The following is a 15,893-nucleotide window of genomic DNA, read 5'->3' as shown; positions in this document are numbered from 1 at the left end:
TCAAGTTAAAACTTTCTCATCTAGACACACGGTAGTGTGTCCGCCAAGTTCGAGCAAAAAAAGCGACACACCGGCCGTGGGTTATATTACACGAACCATTTCGGGCCAAATTCGACCCCCCTATAACTCAAAATCTATTTTATTTACGCATATCAAATTTCTAGTATCTGTTGAGACCCCCTCACTTATCTAAAATACAAAATTTCATTAATATACCTATTGTAGGTCTTGAGATATTGACGTCAGAAAATCGCTATTTTTACTATCCACTTATTCACTGATTCACTGACTCACTCATCAAAAACCTAGACCACTTCCAATGGTCGTATTGACTTGAAATTTGGCATGGAGGTAGGTATTTATGTCAAGGTAAAGGGAAAAATCTGAAAATGGCCAAGTGTGAGTCGGTTTCAAAATAATGAAGGTGTTTTATACCCGGTGTAAATTTATACCCCTAAGGAACTAAAACGAACTAAATTTATCTATATTTATATAATATATCTTAGAATGGTACAAAGGTTTGTATTTAGTCAAAGTAAAGTAAAAATCTGAAAACGGCCAAGTGTGTAACTTTGATCCACGAACATAATATATGATAACATGTCATGTCAGTCAGTTGTTAAATCTAGTCCATTTAGTTAATCTAGTTCATTTCTTTGTAAGAAGCATAGTGCATATTCAAAAATCTGAAAGATAGTATAAATGAGACATTTCCTTAACTAACTTCATCATAAGAAAAAAATAAAATAAACAACCTTACAAAAATAAATGAAATCCCACCCAAAACAAAAATGTGAAAGGCTGCCAAGTTCGATAATATGGAAATCCTTCGCCTATAAAAGAAGTGAGATCTGAATAAGTACCAAGTTCCATACACATACCTCAGTTAAAAACAGTTACTTTTTAATAATGTTACTTGGCAAGTTTTAATAGAAAATTAAATACTTGATTCATTGCGTTTAGTAGGTTTATAACAAGGTGTGTGAAAACTTGCCAAGTAACATAATTAAAAAGTAACTGTTTTTAACTGAGGTATGTGTATGGAACTTGGTACTTATTCAGATCTCACTTCTTTTATATGTGAAGGATTTCCATATTATCGAACTTGGCAGCCTTTCACATTTTTGTTTTGGGTGGTTTCCTCTTTTACGTCTGTAATCTAAGACAAAACCTATAAATCAATACACGGTACTTTTTGCTCGACACTTTTATCTACAACAATAGAAATAAACAATAATAACAACTCTTAATAATAGACCTCGGACAATAGACGATTTAGCGCTCCGTGCAATCCCGATGTATCGATACCATGGAGAACCAAATCACTAGCGGATATATTGTCATAACGCAAAATCTCCTAATAAACTAGCGCGCGAAAATGCGGGTGTTTGGGTGACGACGAACGTTACTGGCTCCGCTCCTACACGCCTTCTATGGAATCCACCAATATATTTTCAAAATAAAATCGCCAATCAATCAAGACCAATCATTGACAGATTATTTTTGATTTGACAAGGAACCCGAACGTCTCGATAGTTCTAATAACTGATAACGCCTACCGTACCGCTTGACCTACGAGAAGCGCTTGACCTACCTTGCTTACGGTATCTCCGCGGTTTCCTTCCTCCGTGATCGATACTTAATAAATTTTATCGATATGTATCGATCGATATAACGTGCTGCGGTTAGACCGCATCGTCGACATCGGACCGAAATTAATGACCCTTCAGTTCACTCGGATTAAAAGCTAAAAAGAGTAAAAAAGTTAAAATGCTTTTACATTGCACCGTGATTTGTTTGAATGTACAGAAACGTATTTTACAAGGCGGCGTTTTGTTAGTGTAAAGTAAATTGTGAATTACATTCTTTAAATTGAATCGAAAGACTGTAAAGAGTTTTGGTTTACAACGTGTGAGATTTAGAACGATATCGTGACAAAAATGTTGTATTAAAACTTGCAGTTTTTACGTTAAAGAAAATTTGAAAAATATTGAAATATTGGAAAGGATAGCTTGCAGTTTTTATTTCAAACCTCTATCTGTAATATTATCAGAGCGCATCGAGCGTTTCAGTAATTGAAACTTAACATCATACATATTAACATGTGAAAAACACACAGGGAGATTGTTGTCAAGATTTGAACACACTAAAACGAACCAGATAATCAATACAAATCGCTTATTAATGCTCAATCATAAAGAAATCATTAACCGATTAGTTTTAACGACCTACAGATTACCTATCGTTTTCCGATCCAAGTAATTTAGTCGACAGTAATTTTTAAGTATAATATTACATACGAAAGACTCGGTGGTCTTGTAATATTGTTGGTATGATGATGCCACACGGGAGGGCTGTACGATATACGATCATAGGGGCCTACAGTCAGGAACAGGGATTGGACAGGATAATAAGCAGGATGAAGACAGAAAAATACATATTTGAAACGAAGTTATATCAGTAGTTGACAGCTAGAAAATAGTCTGCACAAATTTTACCCGACAACCAATAAGGATTATGGTTATTTCTCTTTGAATCGTCTTATCATCACAGAAAATATTTATTTGAACCACATAATTACACTAAATGGGATATTCGTTATCGTGGACAAACTATATGAAGACAAATAAAATTTAATTTTACTACTAAACTTAAAATGACACTGTTACTGTTTTAGCCTTTTTATAACCCCACTGCTGGGCTCAGGATTCATCCCACAAAAATAAAATAAAATTACAAGTGCACATTAATAAATAATTATGAGAAAAATTCCCATGCGGTTTTTTACAATACCCAACACGAAATTGCTGTAAGTGAGGAAGTTATCAAGGCAATGACTGATAAAACTGATTACGAACATATTGATAAGAACATTTTGTTATAATAGTGATGTAGGTGAATCCAAATTAGGGTTATCGTATAAGGAGTAAGAAGAGATCTCAGTTTTCGGGGTCACTCTTTTAAGCGATTAAAATATAAATTGTAATAGACAGCTGTGGGAAGTTTGTTCCCAGCCACTAGGAAGTGGTGAAAGGGGGCGGTTTTGGTCATGCTATACTTTGTAAAAAATCACGTGAAAAAGTGTTAATAGCATTACATTTTTATTGTAGCTGTTAGTAGCATTACATTTTATTCTAAAAAATAATAATATCTTAGAAGACTTGAGTAGGTGACAGAGACAAATCCAACGATATCCTTATTGTCGTAACCCGCTCGACGGTTTGAAGATAATGTGGACGCCATTATGCGGCAATATACAATATCAGGTGCTGTGTGTATAGTAATCTGTGGGTAAATAAGAAACACACGTGATAAACTAACTAAATAAGGAGGACATTTTATGTTTGTTTGTATTCTAAAGGCTCTAAAACTACCGAACCGATTTGAAAAACTTATTTTTTTCGCAAACTAGACTATTCCCCTGAAACAGGTACCTAACACCTATTTTGTCTAGACACAGGAAGAAGTTCCTTCGGAATGCGAGTGAAACCTCGGCAAACTGCTAGTTAGCTATAAACTCGACTTTGTCATACCGCCGCGGCAGGTCGTCATATTGATTCGAAATTGTCGTAAAAATACGACCGCCTACGGCCAGTAATAACTAAAATTACTTTCTAAACGGTCATCGGATACGAATCGGAGTTGTAATGTATCTATTAATAGTTCTTTATAAGACATTTTATGAGCTATCAAATAATTAGTTGTCGATAAATTTTTAATTGTGTTTGAATCTGTAAAATATAATACCTACATAGGCAACATAGGTATGTATATAAAATGTAATATGACAGTGACAGTTGTAATAAACATCGTATTTTTGTTGTTGTAAAATCAATGATCATCTACGTAGTGGATTTAAAAGTACAAGTTATATCCAAACAAACTTAAAGAGGTTTAATGTACCATGAGTTGATGTTCCTCATAAGACCACAAAGCCTCCTAGTGAAAAAAACACCATGTGCTTGAAAAAAACCATGTTCTTGCCTATGTCCATTCCCTATCTAATTTCACGAGTATCGAATCGAATCAAAATGGGTACGAAACAGACAGTAGAATCGAATCAGAATGACCGACACAGAAGTTATTTTTGAACAGTAATATGCAAATTGAATTAAAAGATTTTCAGTCATGATTTTCAATGTTACATACAAGTTTTCTTTATGAACAGAAAACAATACACTCTTATATTACACAACTAAAATAATCTATTATTTCAATAATGATGTTTGTGGTCGTAACTCTGCGTTGTCCATTTCCTAATGCAGTAAAATCCCACATTAGAATTTGTTAATAAATAAAATGAAATTGTTTAACAGTCTTATGTTTGTGTGGACGATGTATTGTTCAAGTTTGTAATACTAAGTTGTTCCAAGTTATATTTCCGTAAGTCATTGCAGATGAATTTATCTTCTCTTATGCTTGCTTGCTTGATAGATACCTAGATCTATAAAAGCTTGTTAGATATTCTTATTAGGATCTTATATATAACTTGGACACCGATGATATTGTAGAGAAAACTTCTTGAGGAAATCTGAACTTTAAAGTCTGAAATTGCCAACCCGCCTTGACTTGGCATGATTAACAGTCGTTCCTTCTCTGTATGAGAAGAGGCCAGTGCCTTGATGTGGGACAATACATGCTGATAATGAAGTTACGTTCACTACGCAGATTTACGAGTATACGTAGGTATAAGAACAGATATAAACTCTTTCAAAGACTGCATTGTACATGACCCAGAGAATACTCTTTCCGAGGACTCTGGAAAAATGCCGATTGATAAAACATCTAGAGTGATTCATAACCACCCACAATACAACACCAGAATGGGTTTCCTCCCGCAGATCTCGCCTTCGGCAATCAAGACCACAATCAGTAAAATTTCACGATTCGTATTTTCATGTATCTTTTATTTACAATCCACTGACTATTTCTCGTACATTTTTCTTTGTCTTACAAGCCTTGCCTCGGGGCAGTCCACTCTCGAAAATTACGGAGCCACATTTTTCTCCTTTTCACATTTATCAGATTGGATGCTGTACCGCAATTTTTATATTTTACAATATCGTATCAACTTGGAATTCTTGGCAGCAGATGTTTCTTGAAAAAGTGATGAAAAATTGTTGTTGCACTCAATTTTGGTAACACCACGGTGTGTTATAGGTATTCTTTTATATCTTGTTGTTTCTATCATTTAATAGGAATATGAATAATAGGTTTATTGATGGCACCAGACAAAACTTTTACTAAGATTTGTTGATTACCATCTTTCTTATTATAAACCCATTCGGATGCGGAAATGAGTCGTCACCGAATCGTCGTAATGAACAATAGTGTCTATGATCATACAGCCAAACATTTTTTCACGTGGCAAGAATTAATTACTAGTAATCGGAATGCTTGGGTTAAAGCCAAATGTAGATGACACTGTGTGAGGTTTTTAAATAAATTGAATATTGTTACAAGGTATCAGGTGGGATTTGCTTTCTTCAGATGAAAGATTGAATACTTTTGCGCATTTGCAAAGTTATTTTTGTGAAGATGCCTTTCCAATCATTTGTGGTGAGTTGCATCATTTATCTACATGTATACTGTTGGTTATGGTTTGGAAGTCGTTATAGTTAAATGGTGCAACTGACCCTTACACTTGTTTGTTTTTTTTCTTATTTCTTAGTAATTAGTAACTTTTTCGAAATCTGTGATTCTGTGTGAGTTTTAAGACAAGACAAATGCTTAAGGCGAGGAATTGGTCAACAATAATTCCATAACCGGCACGCGCATCTAAGGCGCCAAAAGGGGTCGGAGCGTCTGAGCGGGGCGAGGATAACAATACGCGCGCTAGCTTATAACTAAAAGTCGTAAGCGACAAAATGGTTTTGTAATTTTATTATTTAGAAATGATAATTTGATAAAAATTCCTTCTACAATTTTAAAGAGTATGCATATACTCAACTACTAAAAAAGTTAAGAGGCTTAAATCGATCCCGTTTGCCCATAATATGTGAATCTCTTTTTAAAAAGAGGTATGTTTGATATATTTTTCTCTGTTATAAAAGTTACCTAATCATGTTTTGACGTCTAACAAAATTTGAAAGTTTATATCATGAACTTTCAGGTAACCAAGTTGTATTTTGATCCGTTTTGTATTTACTGAGAAAAGTTGAGATCCTTGGAGCCAAAAATTCCAATTCGTCCTCTTAACTTAGTAGAGGAGTTTAGAATAAGGTCAGCATTACATGTTGTTGTCAAGAATGAAATAAAGGCTACGAGTACTTTAATTTACTTTTAGCAATGTTTGAGTTTACTCTGCGGAATTTTGTCAGCACCTATTCTTACTTCGTACGTAATGCTATATTGTGAGACACTATTAAAACTGATGTTTAATGCTTTGCTCCACAACTGTAGCTCCGTTTTACTTCTGACTTCAATTTGTTTTATTACTTTTACGTCTTTTGTTATACGAGTTTCAAAATACCTTCTCAAGCTAAAATGTTGTCATAGAATATTGTCCCATGCCTCCATGACACTTTCCGCAATCGCCTGTATTCTTTTCTCATACAGTCTGAGTACCATTGTAATCGGATCCATAGGTTCGGTATGAAAGTCCTAAAAACAGACAGAGTTGCTTACGCATTTAGGTACAATATCAGTTTGAAGGCAAGGATGACTTCTAAACTGATTTCATACCTTTTTTATGTTTATATCTTGACTAAGGGAGACGAAAAGTTCTGTTTTCAGAGTCCATAAAAAATCCTTTACTAATAATAAGTTTCTTAATCAAGTAAAATATTAGCCTTGAGCAATTAATATGCTAACTTGTATTGCATCGCGACCTGTTCTTCCGTAAAAGGAAAGGTACGGAATGATAATAAAATCATGTAGATTGTGTACAGCAATTTGTTTTAAAGTTTAATTAACAATGCCTTATACGTTTTGTCGCTAGATATTTGTAGAGCCTTATGTGTGTGACAAGTAATAAATGTTTTGACGTTGTACATTATTGAGGTACTTAGTCTAATTTAGTGAGGGATAGTATGATTTATTATCTGTGCTACTTGTTATTTCGTCAGTGATTGTTAAAAGGTCTGAAGGCACTTGAAAAAAAGTCTTTGGTTGTCAAACTTTCTGGCTCACTAACTACCCATAACTACTGTCTAACATTTTTAAATCACAGCCTGGATCTCAATGTTCTACCTAGGGGATCAATATTCTCCCCAACAGAAGGAAAAGGATAGTCTCGCCTTTTCTTTTTCACTATAACTTGAACTGTATTGACTTAACTTGACTATATTCACGCTAACTTGAATGACTTTCATGATGACTATAAGCTATTCTAATTCACGAACATCGTACTACAACTCATGTTTTCGACTAATCTCTAATCCACTTCTAGTTCCCACTTCCCACAACAACTCTTATCAAAGCAAACACGAGAGATATTCCGACTGGCATTTGTGACACAATTCCATTCAGGACTTAGGGCAAGTACACAAATCTGCGAAACGGCGCGATTCGAATTCGCAGCGGAGGACATTGCAATGCGAATTATCCATAATTCGTGTAACCATTCCTTTGACAATATTTTGACTAATTTCTTAGGGCCTTACTACAAAAACTTTAAACCCTGTTTAACACTTGTCTAATAAAATTTTGGCTGCAAAATGAACCATATGTCAACGTCATAATTTGAAATGTTTTTAGACAAGGCATAAACTGACGTTTAAAAGTTTTTGTGGTAAGACGGTTATTGGTTAGCATTCTCACTATCATTGATCAGACTATGCACAAAAATGAATGAATAAGTGTCTCTGTTGCGATTTTTAGAATTCCGCAAGTAAATTGGCAGACTTCTTTCCATAGTGATTGGTGATTATACTACATAGCTTCTGCGGTGGGTTAAAAGCTGAAATGTACATCGAAACACCAAGTCTATACGTAGCTTTACACATTTACTTCTCAGGTCACGCGACAGCTAACACGGGTGAACACACAACATGCAAATCCTTTATTGAATTAATTGTCACGCCCGCTACGGTACTGTTCGTTTAGTAAGTCAATAAAAACAATACGTAATGAAGGGTCAACATAACACTGGCATTTCATAGCTGGATTCGGTTATTTTTGGTGTGGTACAAGTGTTGTTAAACTTAGAGGTGAAATATAAATAAGTTATAACATGAACGCTGCTTAGAAATGACACTTAAAACATGGATGAACGGAAACTTAGGAGATTATAAATCATAGCTGCAATCTGCCTAGATTTTTCCCAAATATGTTGGAGTCAGCTTCCAGTCTAACCGAATGCAACTGAGTATTTACCACTGTTTTATAAGGAGCGACTGCCTATCTGACCTTCTCAACCAAGTTACCGGTAACTCAGTACCCCTAGGAAAGACTGGTTGTCTTCTATCTTAGAAGTAAGTCTTACAACAGAAAGAGTTTCGCAATTTAAATTCGACAATTCACGAATACTTTCGCTGTACCGGATCGTGCGAAATTTCGAATACTTAGCGATAATTTAGAATTTCAGAACCAAAAATCCCTAAGGGTGCTTACATAAAGAAACAGGTTGCCAGTACAGACAAACCTGTACGGGTCGGTACCGATCAAGGTTTAATACAATACTATTATTGACTCACTTATAAAGAAACAGGTTACCTGTTTACCTGTTTCTTTAGAATATTATACCTGCACTGATCGGTACCTACCCGTACAGATTTGTCTGTACCGGCAACCTGTTTCTTTATGTAAGCACCCTAATTCAAACTTTCTGTGAAACAAAACACGGTTCATCAAATTTGAAAACGGATCTTCACCTATTTCTTGTTACTCGTAAAAGTGGCAAAGAAAACGCTTCTTTCAGCCAACGTGGAGCAGGTTTTATTAAAGAAAAAAAAGAAAAATAGCGAGCAAAATTAACACAATAATGCTGCTAGCGACTCGTGCTATAATAACTGCGAATAGCTTTGAAATAGCTTGAGGAAACCAGTGCGTGTACGATATTATTTTTTTAAATATTTTCTACATAGCATTACGAGTTTCTTTTGAAGTTATGAATGAATTTACGAGTGGTCATTAGTTCTCTCTTTGTGATTTTGTGTTGTTCTTTTTGCTTGACGTATGGTTGCTAACATTATTTTTAAATTTTAATGCACTGATTTGCATTTTAGTCTGCTATGAACCAAAATGGATTATGAAGTGAAGTGACGGACACAGCAGACTGAAAGTTACAAACATTCAAAGTGAGAACCCCTTTCTTGCGAAGTCGGTTGAAAATAAATTAGATAAAACAGATCTAGTCAGACCATTTCCAGTCTGTAGTTTCAGATGATACCTAAATCGCTAAGAGCGTTGTCCTTTCAAGAACTGACGAAAGCAATTCCTTTGTCCTGTTTTACGAGACGAAAAATGATGGACCTGCCTATTTCTGGACATATGCTAGACTTACTAGGCGTTAAAATAACCAGTCGTTAACACATTCTTGACAAAAAACAAAACAATAAGAGAGTGAGTTAACTTGACTCTTGTTCTAAATAACGTAGGTAACTGGCTTGAAAAATAGGAAGATCTTAAAGCTTTTTGACGTACTTTTTGGTATTTATGTACTAAATATTATGCATACTTAAGTGTTTTTCAAATGAGGAGCAATTTTTTGATGCAATGTATTAGTTTTAAGTTGAATATAGGTATAAGTTTATTTTTAATGTTTAAAATGTATGTAAATATTATGTAAAATTAATGTAAATTTTCAAATTATATTTCACATTTTCAGTCTTACAGACATAAGTCAATATCAATTTATACATATTACTTATGTATAAATGCATGAATCACAAATACTTACCTACCCATTATATTATTATAGTTAGGTATTGATAAACATGTAAATTTAAATACCTATCACTAGAAATAAATTAAATATGTACCTACCTACTCACAATTACCTATTTTACGCAATATTTTTCCTTATGCATATAGGTATTTTTATTTTCGTCATTTAAACCAATACATGGCTTTTGATAAATTGAAATTCGAACCATATTCTAAATACAAGCAAACTGTGTCAATATCAACTAAAAGCAGTTGGTACACCACCCACCTTTTAGGTTTCCACCTTCTAATAAATACTCCAAACATATTGGTGTCAGAACCAAACTTCATTCACATCACTACACTTCACCCTTCACACTTCGGTTCACAACACTACGCGAATCTTACACACACATTTTGTACCAACAACAATTTTTAGTTTATTTTCACTCAAACGAAAGTAGAAACTACATAATCAGCGTTAAAAATAAGCGTTCCTAATTTAAATTTTAATGTTTACTAACAAACTAGCACTAGAACAAGATTACTCGAACACTAAGGTTCTACTTTCAATACAGAATGGAATTCAAAAGAGAGTATTCGATTTTTGAAATGTAGCTGGTTAGTTTTTCGTTAAAGCGAGGCTCGCACGTGTGACCCGCGCAAGCGATGCACGGCGACTGGCTGGCTCATGGCTCCCGTTGCATTGCAATATGCAGCTGGTGTATATCCCAGCTTTGTATTAATAAATTTTAGATGTCAACCGCTTTGCGTGGTAGCTGGTTAAACTTGCTAGTTGTTAGGCTGAATGGGATAGTGTCATTGCCTCTAGTTTGCTGGATGTAGGAAGGAAATTATGGCAAATATAATAGTTTATCTTTTGTATTACGTATTTGTTATAAAAGCTGGTTTACTATGTAAATTGATTGCGCTAATTCTTCATGCAGCCACTGATATAAACGCCTAATGACATCAGATTATTTTATATACACATATTATTTTACCTGTAACCAACACAATCAATACAATAAAGATTACTTTACAATTAATTTAGTAACACTAATTCAATTTAGTAAGTTTACAATACTAAAATATGCCTTCAATAATATAATCCGAAAAACGTCAAATGTCACGTACAATGAATCCTTTTTTTCTCAAAAACGGAATAAATCAGAGATAGGGTCTTCAGTCTCAACGGACGAGGAAGCAGGAGATAAGCCCGTGGCCCAGTTTCCAAGTTTCGTGAACTGTATCTATCAGCGTGGTCCCAGGGGCACTCGGCAATGACTAGGGTTGCCTACTGCCCCAATTTTTTACGCCATTGCCCCATTTTGAGGACTGTATTCGTTTAGACGCGTGATTTTTGGAGGTCTCTGTCATTTAGTCGGATATTGAAAGATAGGTTCCTTTGTAAACTGATTGACATTGTTTTTTTTTACAGAATTCCTAATAAGGAAGAGATTGTATTTTATTTTTTATTAGGTCACAATCATCATTGCGTTTGTTATTTAGTGTTTTAATTCCGCAAGTAACATCATACTGATCTGGAACATTATTCTAAAACAATGTAGATATCTCTATAAATTGCATAGCATTCTGTATCAACTTATGCAATTATAATTATTTATTTTCCTTTTAAATGTTACGTAAATAAATTTTACAAGTACAGCCGTTCACTGTTGTAGATAAATACTTATATAGATAGTTCAACTCAGATTTGCGCGCGGCCCTATGTGTGCGTCGGCTTGTAAATATACAACTTTCATTCGTGTGACAGTGACGTCGTCCGAGCATGACGTGTTCTTATCGCTTTTTGTTATGGGTACAGTCGTTTACGAAAATGTCTAGTTCTTCACGGAGAAAATGTTGCAAAGGAGTCAGGTAGCGTTTCAAAAAATGAAACATTCAAAGCTTTTTATTATAAAATTTTACAGTTTTTCATTATTTTCTCATACGTCTTTTCAAATTGCCATTGACAGTGTCTAAGAAATAAATGACGTGAAATATCTAAGATGAATTAAATACTCCTTACATATTTTCTAGCTCGGGGTACGCGGACAATAAATAAAAGTGTGGACTAAGAATGTAAAAAAAAACGTAATCGTGTATGTAAACAAAATGTGGGGGGAATTTTAAAAAATTATATTGTTTCGCATAATGTCGACCAAAATAAGACGGAAATAATGAAACTCATAAATGAACGTTTAAATCAAATTGATTAAGGGAAAATGATTAAGGGATGTGGGGTAATACTTGTCGACATGTACAAAAGAATAAAGAAGAATACTATAGACATTTTGACATGGAGTCAGAATTTATAATTCACCTTGGAAAGTAGCGAATCCAAAAATTCATAATTTGATTTTTTCAAGTAGCGATTCAGAATCGTTATAAAAAGATTAACACTAAATTACGTTATAACTATTTTTCTTAAACACCTGTATACAACCCCGAAATAACTGTATTTGTACCTGACTGTACCTCTTGTCACGCACACAAAGTCACTGTATATGTACAAGGATTACCCACACAAAAGGCCGCGCGCACGACTGAGTTGAACTTACTATACACCTATATACTTTCTCACAAACAGCCGATTATGTATTCGTCCGATTTCGGAGCAGCTCGTCTCGATTCGGGCGAGTTCCGTAAAGTCGTACAATACGTCTAATCGCACGACACACAGCGCCGTGTCGAAGACTGCCGAACTGACACGACGTTAGACGATGCACGGCCTTCAAGCCACACCTCCGTGCCCGTCGGAGTGGGGAGCGTGAGGTTTTTTCGTTACGGAATTTCTGGATTTGGTCCCCGCGCTCAAGGCCTGCGACAGAAGCTATGCAATAGCTTAAAAAAAAACTTATCGATTATCCCGATTAAAAACTATCGACTAAAACTTCAACATCGGTTCTCCGATCACCCTACCATTGGCGAGATAAGAAAAAATCTGTAATGGCAACACTACAGGTGACCTACTTACGTTAGAGTATCGGTTTGATCGTAATAAGCTCCCTCCCCCCTTTCCCTCTCATCCCTCTTGTGGTTAGGTGATTGTCAGAGATTTATTCTGTTCACACTGTAGTATCTTTTTCTAATATAACAACAGAACTATCTTATAAGAAGTAAACTCTAGCTGGTTTATTATTTATTTAACCGATTTAAAAAACGAGGTCCTCAATTCTACTTGTCAGTATGAATGTACTTCTAGGTTGGTGCGCAATTATCTCATGTTTTGCTTAACCGACTTTGATGCGGTTAAGCATTTGTCAGACCTTTAGTACTAACTACTAATCTTTATAAGTATATGTAAGAATTTATTAGCTTAAAAATGTGTTTAAAATCGACTCAATCATCGCAAAGCATTATCGATTGCGAGATTAGTCGATTAAAATGTTTGTAAACTTAAACGTTTCAATGACGAAGTTTATGTTAAGTATAGATTTATTACGTAATCGTTGACCAATCATTATTATTACATTAGCTGTGTATAATTCGCTAGTTAGTCGACTATTCTCTCGATGTTTGAGTATTCGGTATCGAATGATATTTCACCTTTAGTTCAATTGCCGTTTACCTCCCTGTAGTTTCGAAATGATTCAACTTCATACTAATTTCTAAAGGTTTGAGATATCTCTGAGATTGGGAGTATAGCCTACTGAACTGATGTAGAGGTAGTTATTTTATTTAACGACAAGGAGCTTTTAAAGAGAGCATTGATTGAATCATCTTTAGAGTCCCGCGTATTGCAGACTAAACAGTTAGCCAATGGGAGTCGACTCGAGATTTGGCAAAAATGTTTTTTATTTTTTTCCTGAATATAATCTAATTTTTCAGTCGGTGTCAAACTGACTAAATATTTGATCGTTGTAGTGTGCGGCCTACCATCCATCTCCATCACATATGAGCACAAATAATCGGCCGACTAAAAGTTTGCAAGGTGCAGTTTGTCAAAACTTTTCGAGGAAGAGGAAATCGCTTGCCTCACAATACAAAACTATTCATTCAAATAAACTATTTGTGTAATCTGATTGTCCGATTCAATTCGGATAGTCATAAAAACCGTGAGAAAACAAATTAAACTATACCTAAACACAAAAACTTGGAAATAAAGAAAGACGAAAAAATTGCCGGCCAAGTGCGAGACAGACTCGTGCACTAAGAGTTCCGTACCATTTTAATATTGAGCAAAAAATGGTAAAAGAAATCACGTTTACAGTGCGACTGCCCTTGATTTTATTACAACACATGACATTACAAACCATCTTCCTTGCTATCACTGCTTATAAGATTATAGCCTGGTGACTGACGGACGGACCGCGCAACCCTCGCAATTCGGGCTCGTCTCTACCGTTTAAGTACGGAACCCTAACAATGAACATAGCGTGTCAGACATGACCTTGTGTCCACGTCCTTGAACTGAACTTAATAAATATTGTATTCACTTTATTCTGTATCGGAGAATGACAAGCGCTTTGATTGTTTGACACCGTAGACACTCCCTGTGGTGTTGTTCAGATTGTTTTTGGTAACAACAGTGTCTTGTGTCATGTCATGTATCTGGTACTCGGTAGTTACAGGTTTATCAATCAGCTGATGAATAATATTATAGACGAATGACAAAGTTTTGAGCTTTTATTGCTTGAGCAGGATAATGTTTCTCTGTAGATGTCTTGCATAGCAAAGGTATAGAGTTTGTTTATTTGCTCAGGAACTTGTGGTCTAAACAAAAAACCTCTTTTTATCTAGGCAACCGAAGTAAAGTAAAGGGAACTAGACGTCGGCTGAAACGGTTCCCAGGCTTCGATCAGTTTCCATACTTCAAACTCATCACAGACGTATTGTCGTATAGTGTGTTATATATATGACAGTGTGATGTTGGGCTTGCCAACCTTCCGACAGGCAGGGTCCTTAGGTGTTGATGAGGGTAGACGTGTTAATAAAACAACAGAACTACATATTTAGGAATAGTCAAGGCAACCAATACCTACTAAGAAGTGCACACCTTTATTGAGTATACTACGCTATTTATACAAAGGAAAAGCTACGTGCTTATCTTAACTAATTATTATCTTATTAAATATCTTATTCTGTACGAGGCATTCCTATCGTCTACTTATCTTAACATTATCAATACTAACTAATCACTACGTGATCATAGACCACACCACAACAGGCATAGGCAGTTCGTTTATATTCTTATAATACCCACCAATCTTATTAGGACAGGTGACGATATCTGGGGCCCGATTCTCCTAATTACTTTTATTACTTAAGCGACATACGATTCACATTCGACTGCGATCCAATCGCGACTCAATTATGATTGAAGCGCATGTGGCATTCCACTATTTTTTCTTTGAAATAAACGTTTTTATCCATTTCGGTCATTCAATAATGAATCATTTTGTCTGCAAATGATTTACGATTGCAATATGATTGTAGAGCAAACTACCGTATAGACCAAAATCACCAAAATAGCAGACCAATCGCAAACCAATCGAATGTCGTTGGAATACGATTAGTCTTATTTTAGTAGCAGAATGCCCGATATGGTTAAAACGATTGCGATTCGATTTCTATTCAATTTTCACATTATTAACTTAGGAGAATCGGGCCCCTAATCAAAACATTCGATACTCTTAACTTTATCTCTGCTTTACACATGATGTTGTAAATTTTAAATCGAAAAATGTCTCCAGGAATGGATTAGGTTATTTTTTTTACAATTCGCCATAAAATATCATAAAGTATATGCGATAGGATTTAATGTGATTGTGAACGACACGCCCTGTATAGTTTTTGACGTCAAACATACATCTGTTTTTAGGGTTCCGTAGCCAAAATGGCAAAAACGGAACCCTTATAGTTTCGTCATGTCCGTCTGTCCGTCTGTCCGTCTGTCCGTCTGTCCGTCTGTCCGTCTGTCACAGCCGATTTACTCGGAAACTATAAGTACTACAGTGATGAAATTTGATGGGAATATGTGTTGTATGAACCGCTACAAAAATATGACACTAAATAGTAAAAAAAAGAATTGGGGGTGGGGCCCCCCATACATGTAACTGAGGGATGAAATTTTTTTTTTC

General features: G+C 35.2%; 1 protein-coding gene across 4 annotated transcripts in view; it reads right to left on the bottom strand.

The window, feature by feature from the left end:
* LOC110372723 (uncharacterized protein) overlaps positions 1-15,893 on the bottom strand; it is a 386,544-nt gene that overhangs the window by 328,680 nt on the left and 41,971 nt on the right. For 3 of the 4 annotated variants that reach the window (XM_049839202.2, XM_049839204.2, XM_049839205.2), the window contains exon 1: positions 10,097-10,522. The exons of the other annotated variant lie outside the window; for it this stretch is intronic. In XM_049839202.2, coding sequence (XP_049695159.2) covers positions 10,097-10,158 — 62 coding nt within the window. In that variant the 5' untranslated portion in view covers positions 10,159-10,522. Of the gene's footprint in view, positions 1-10,096; positions 10,523-15,893 lie in introns of those variants that run through there. 4 annotated transcript variants of the gene reach the window in all.

Source organism: Helicoverpa armigera, chromosome 9, assembly GCF_030705265.1.
Source record: "Helicoverpa armigera isolate CAAS_96S chromosome 9, ASM3070526v1, whole genome shotgun sequence".
NCBI lineage: Eukaryota > Metazoa > Arthropoda > Insecta > Lepidoptera > Noctuidae > Helicoverpa > Helicoverpa armigera.
The sequence above is the reverse complement of the archived record's forward strand: the minus strand, read 5'-3'. Positions and strand labels throughout refer to the sequence as shown.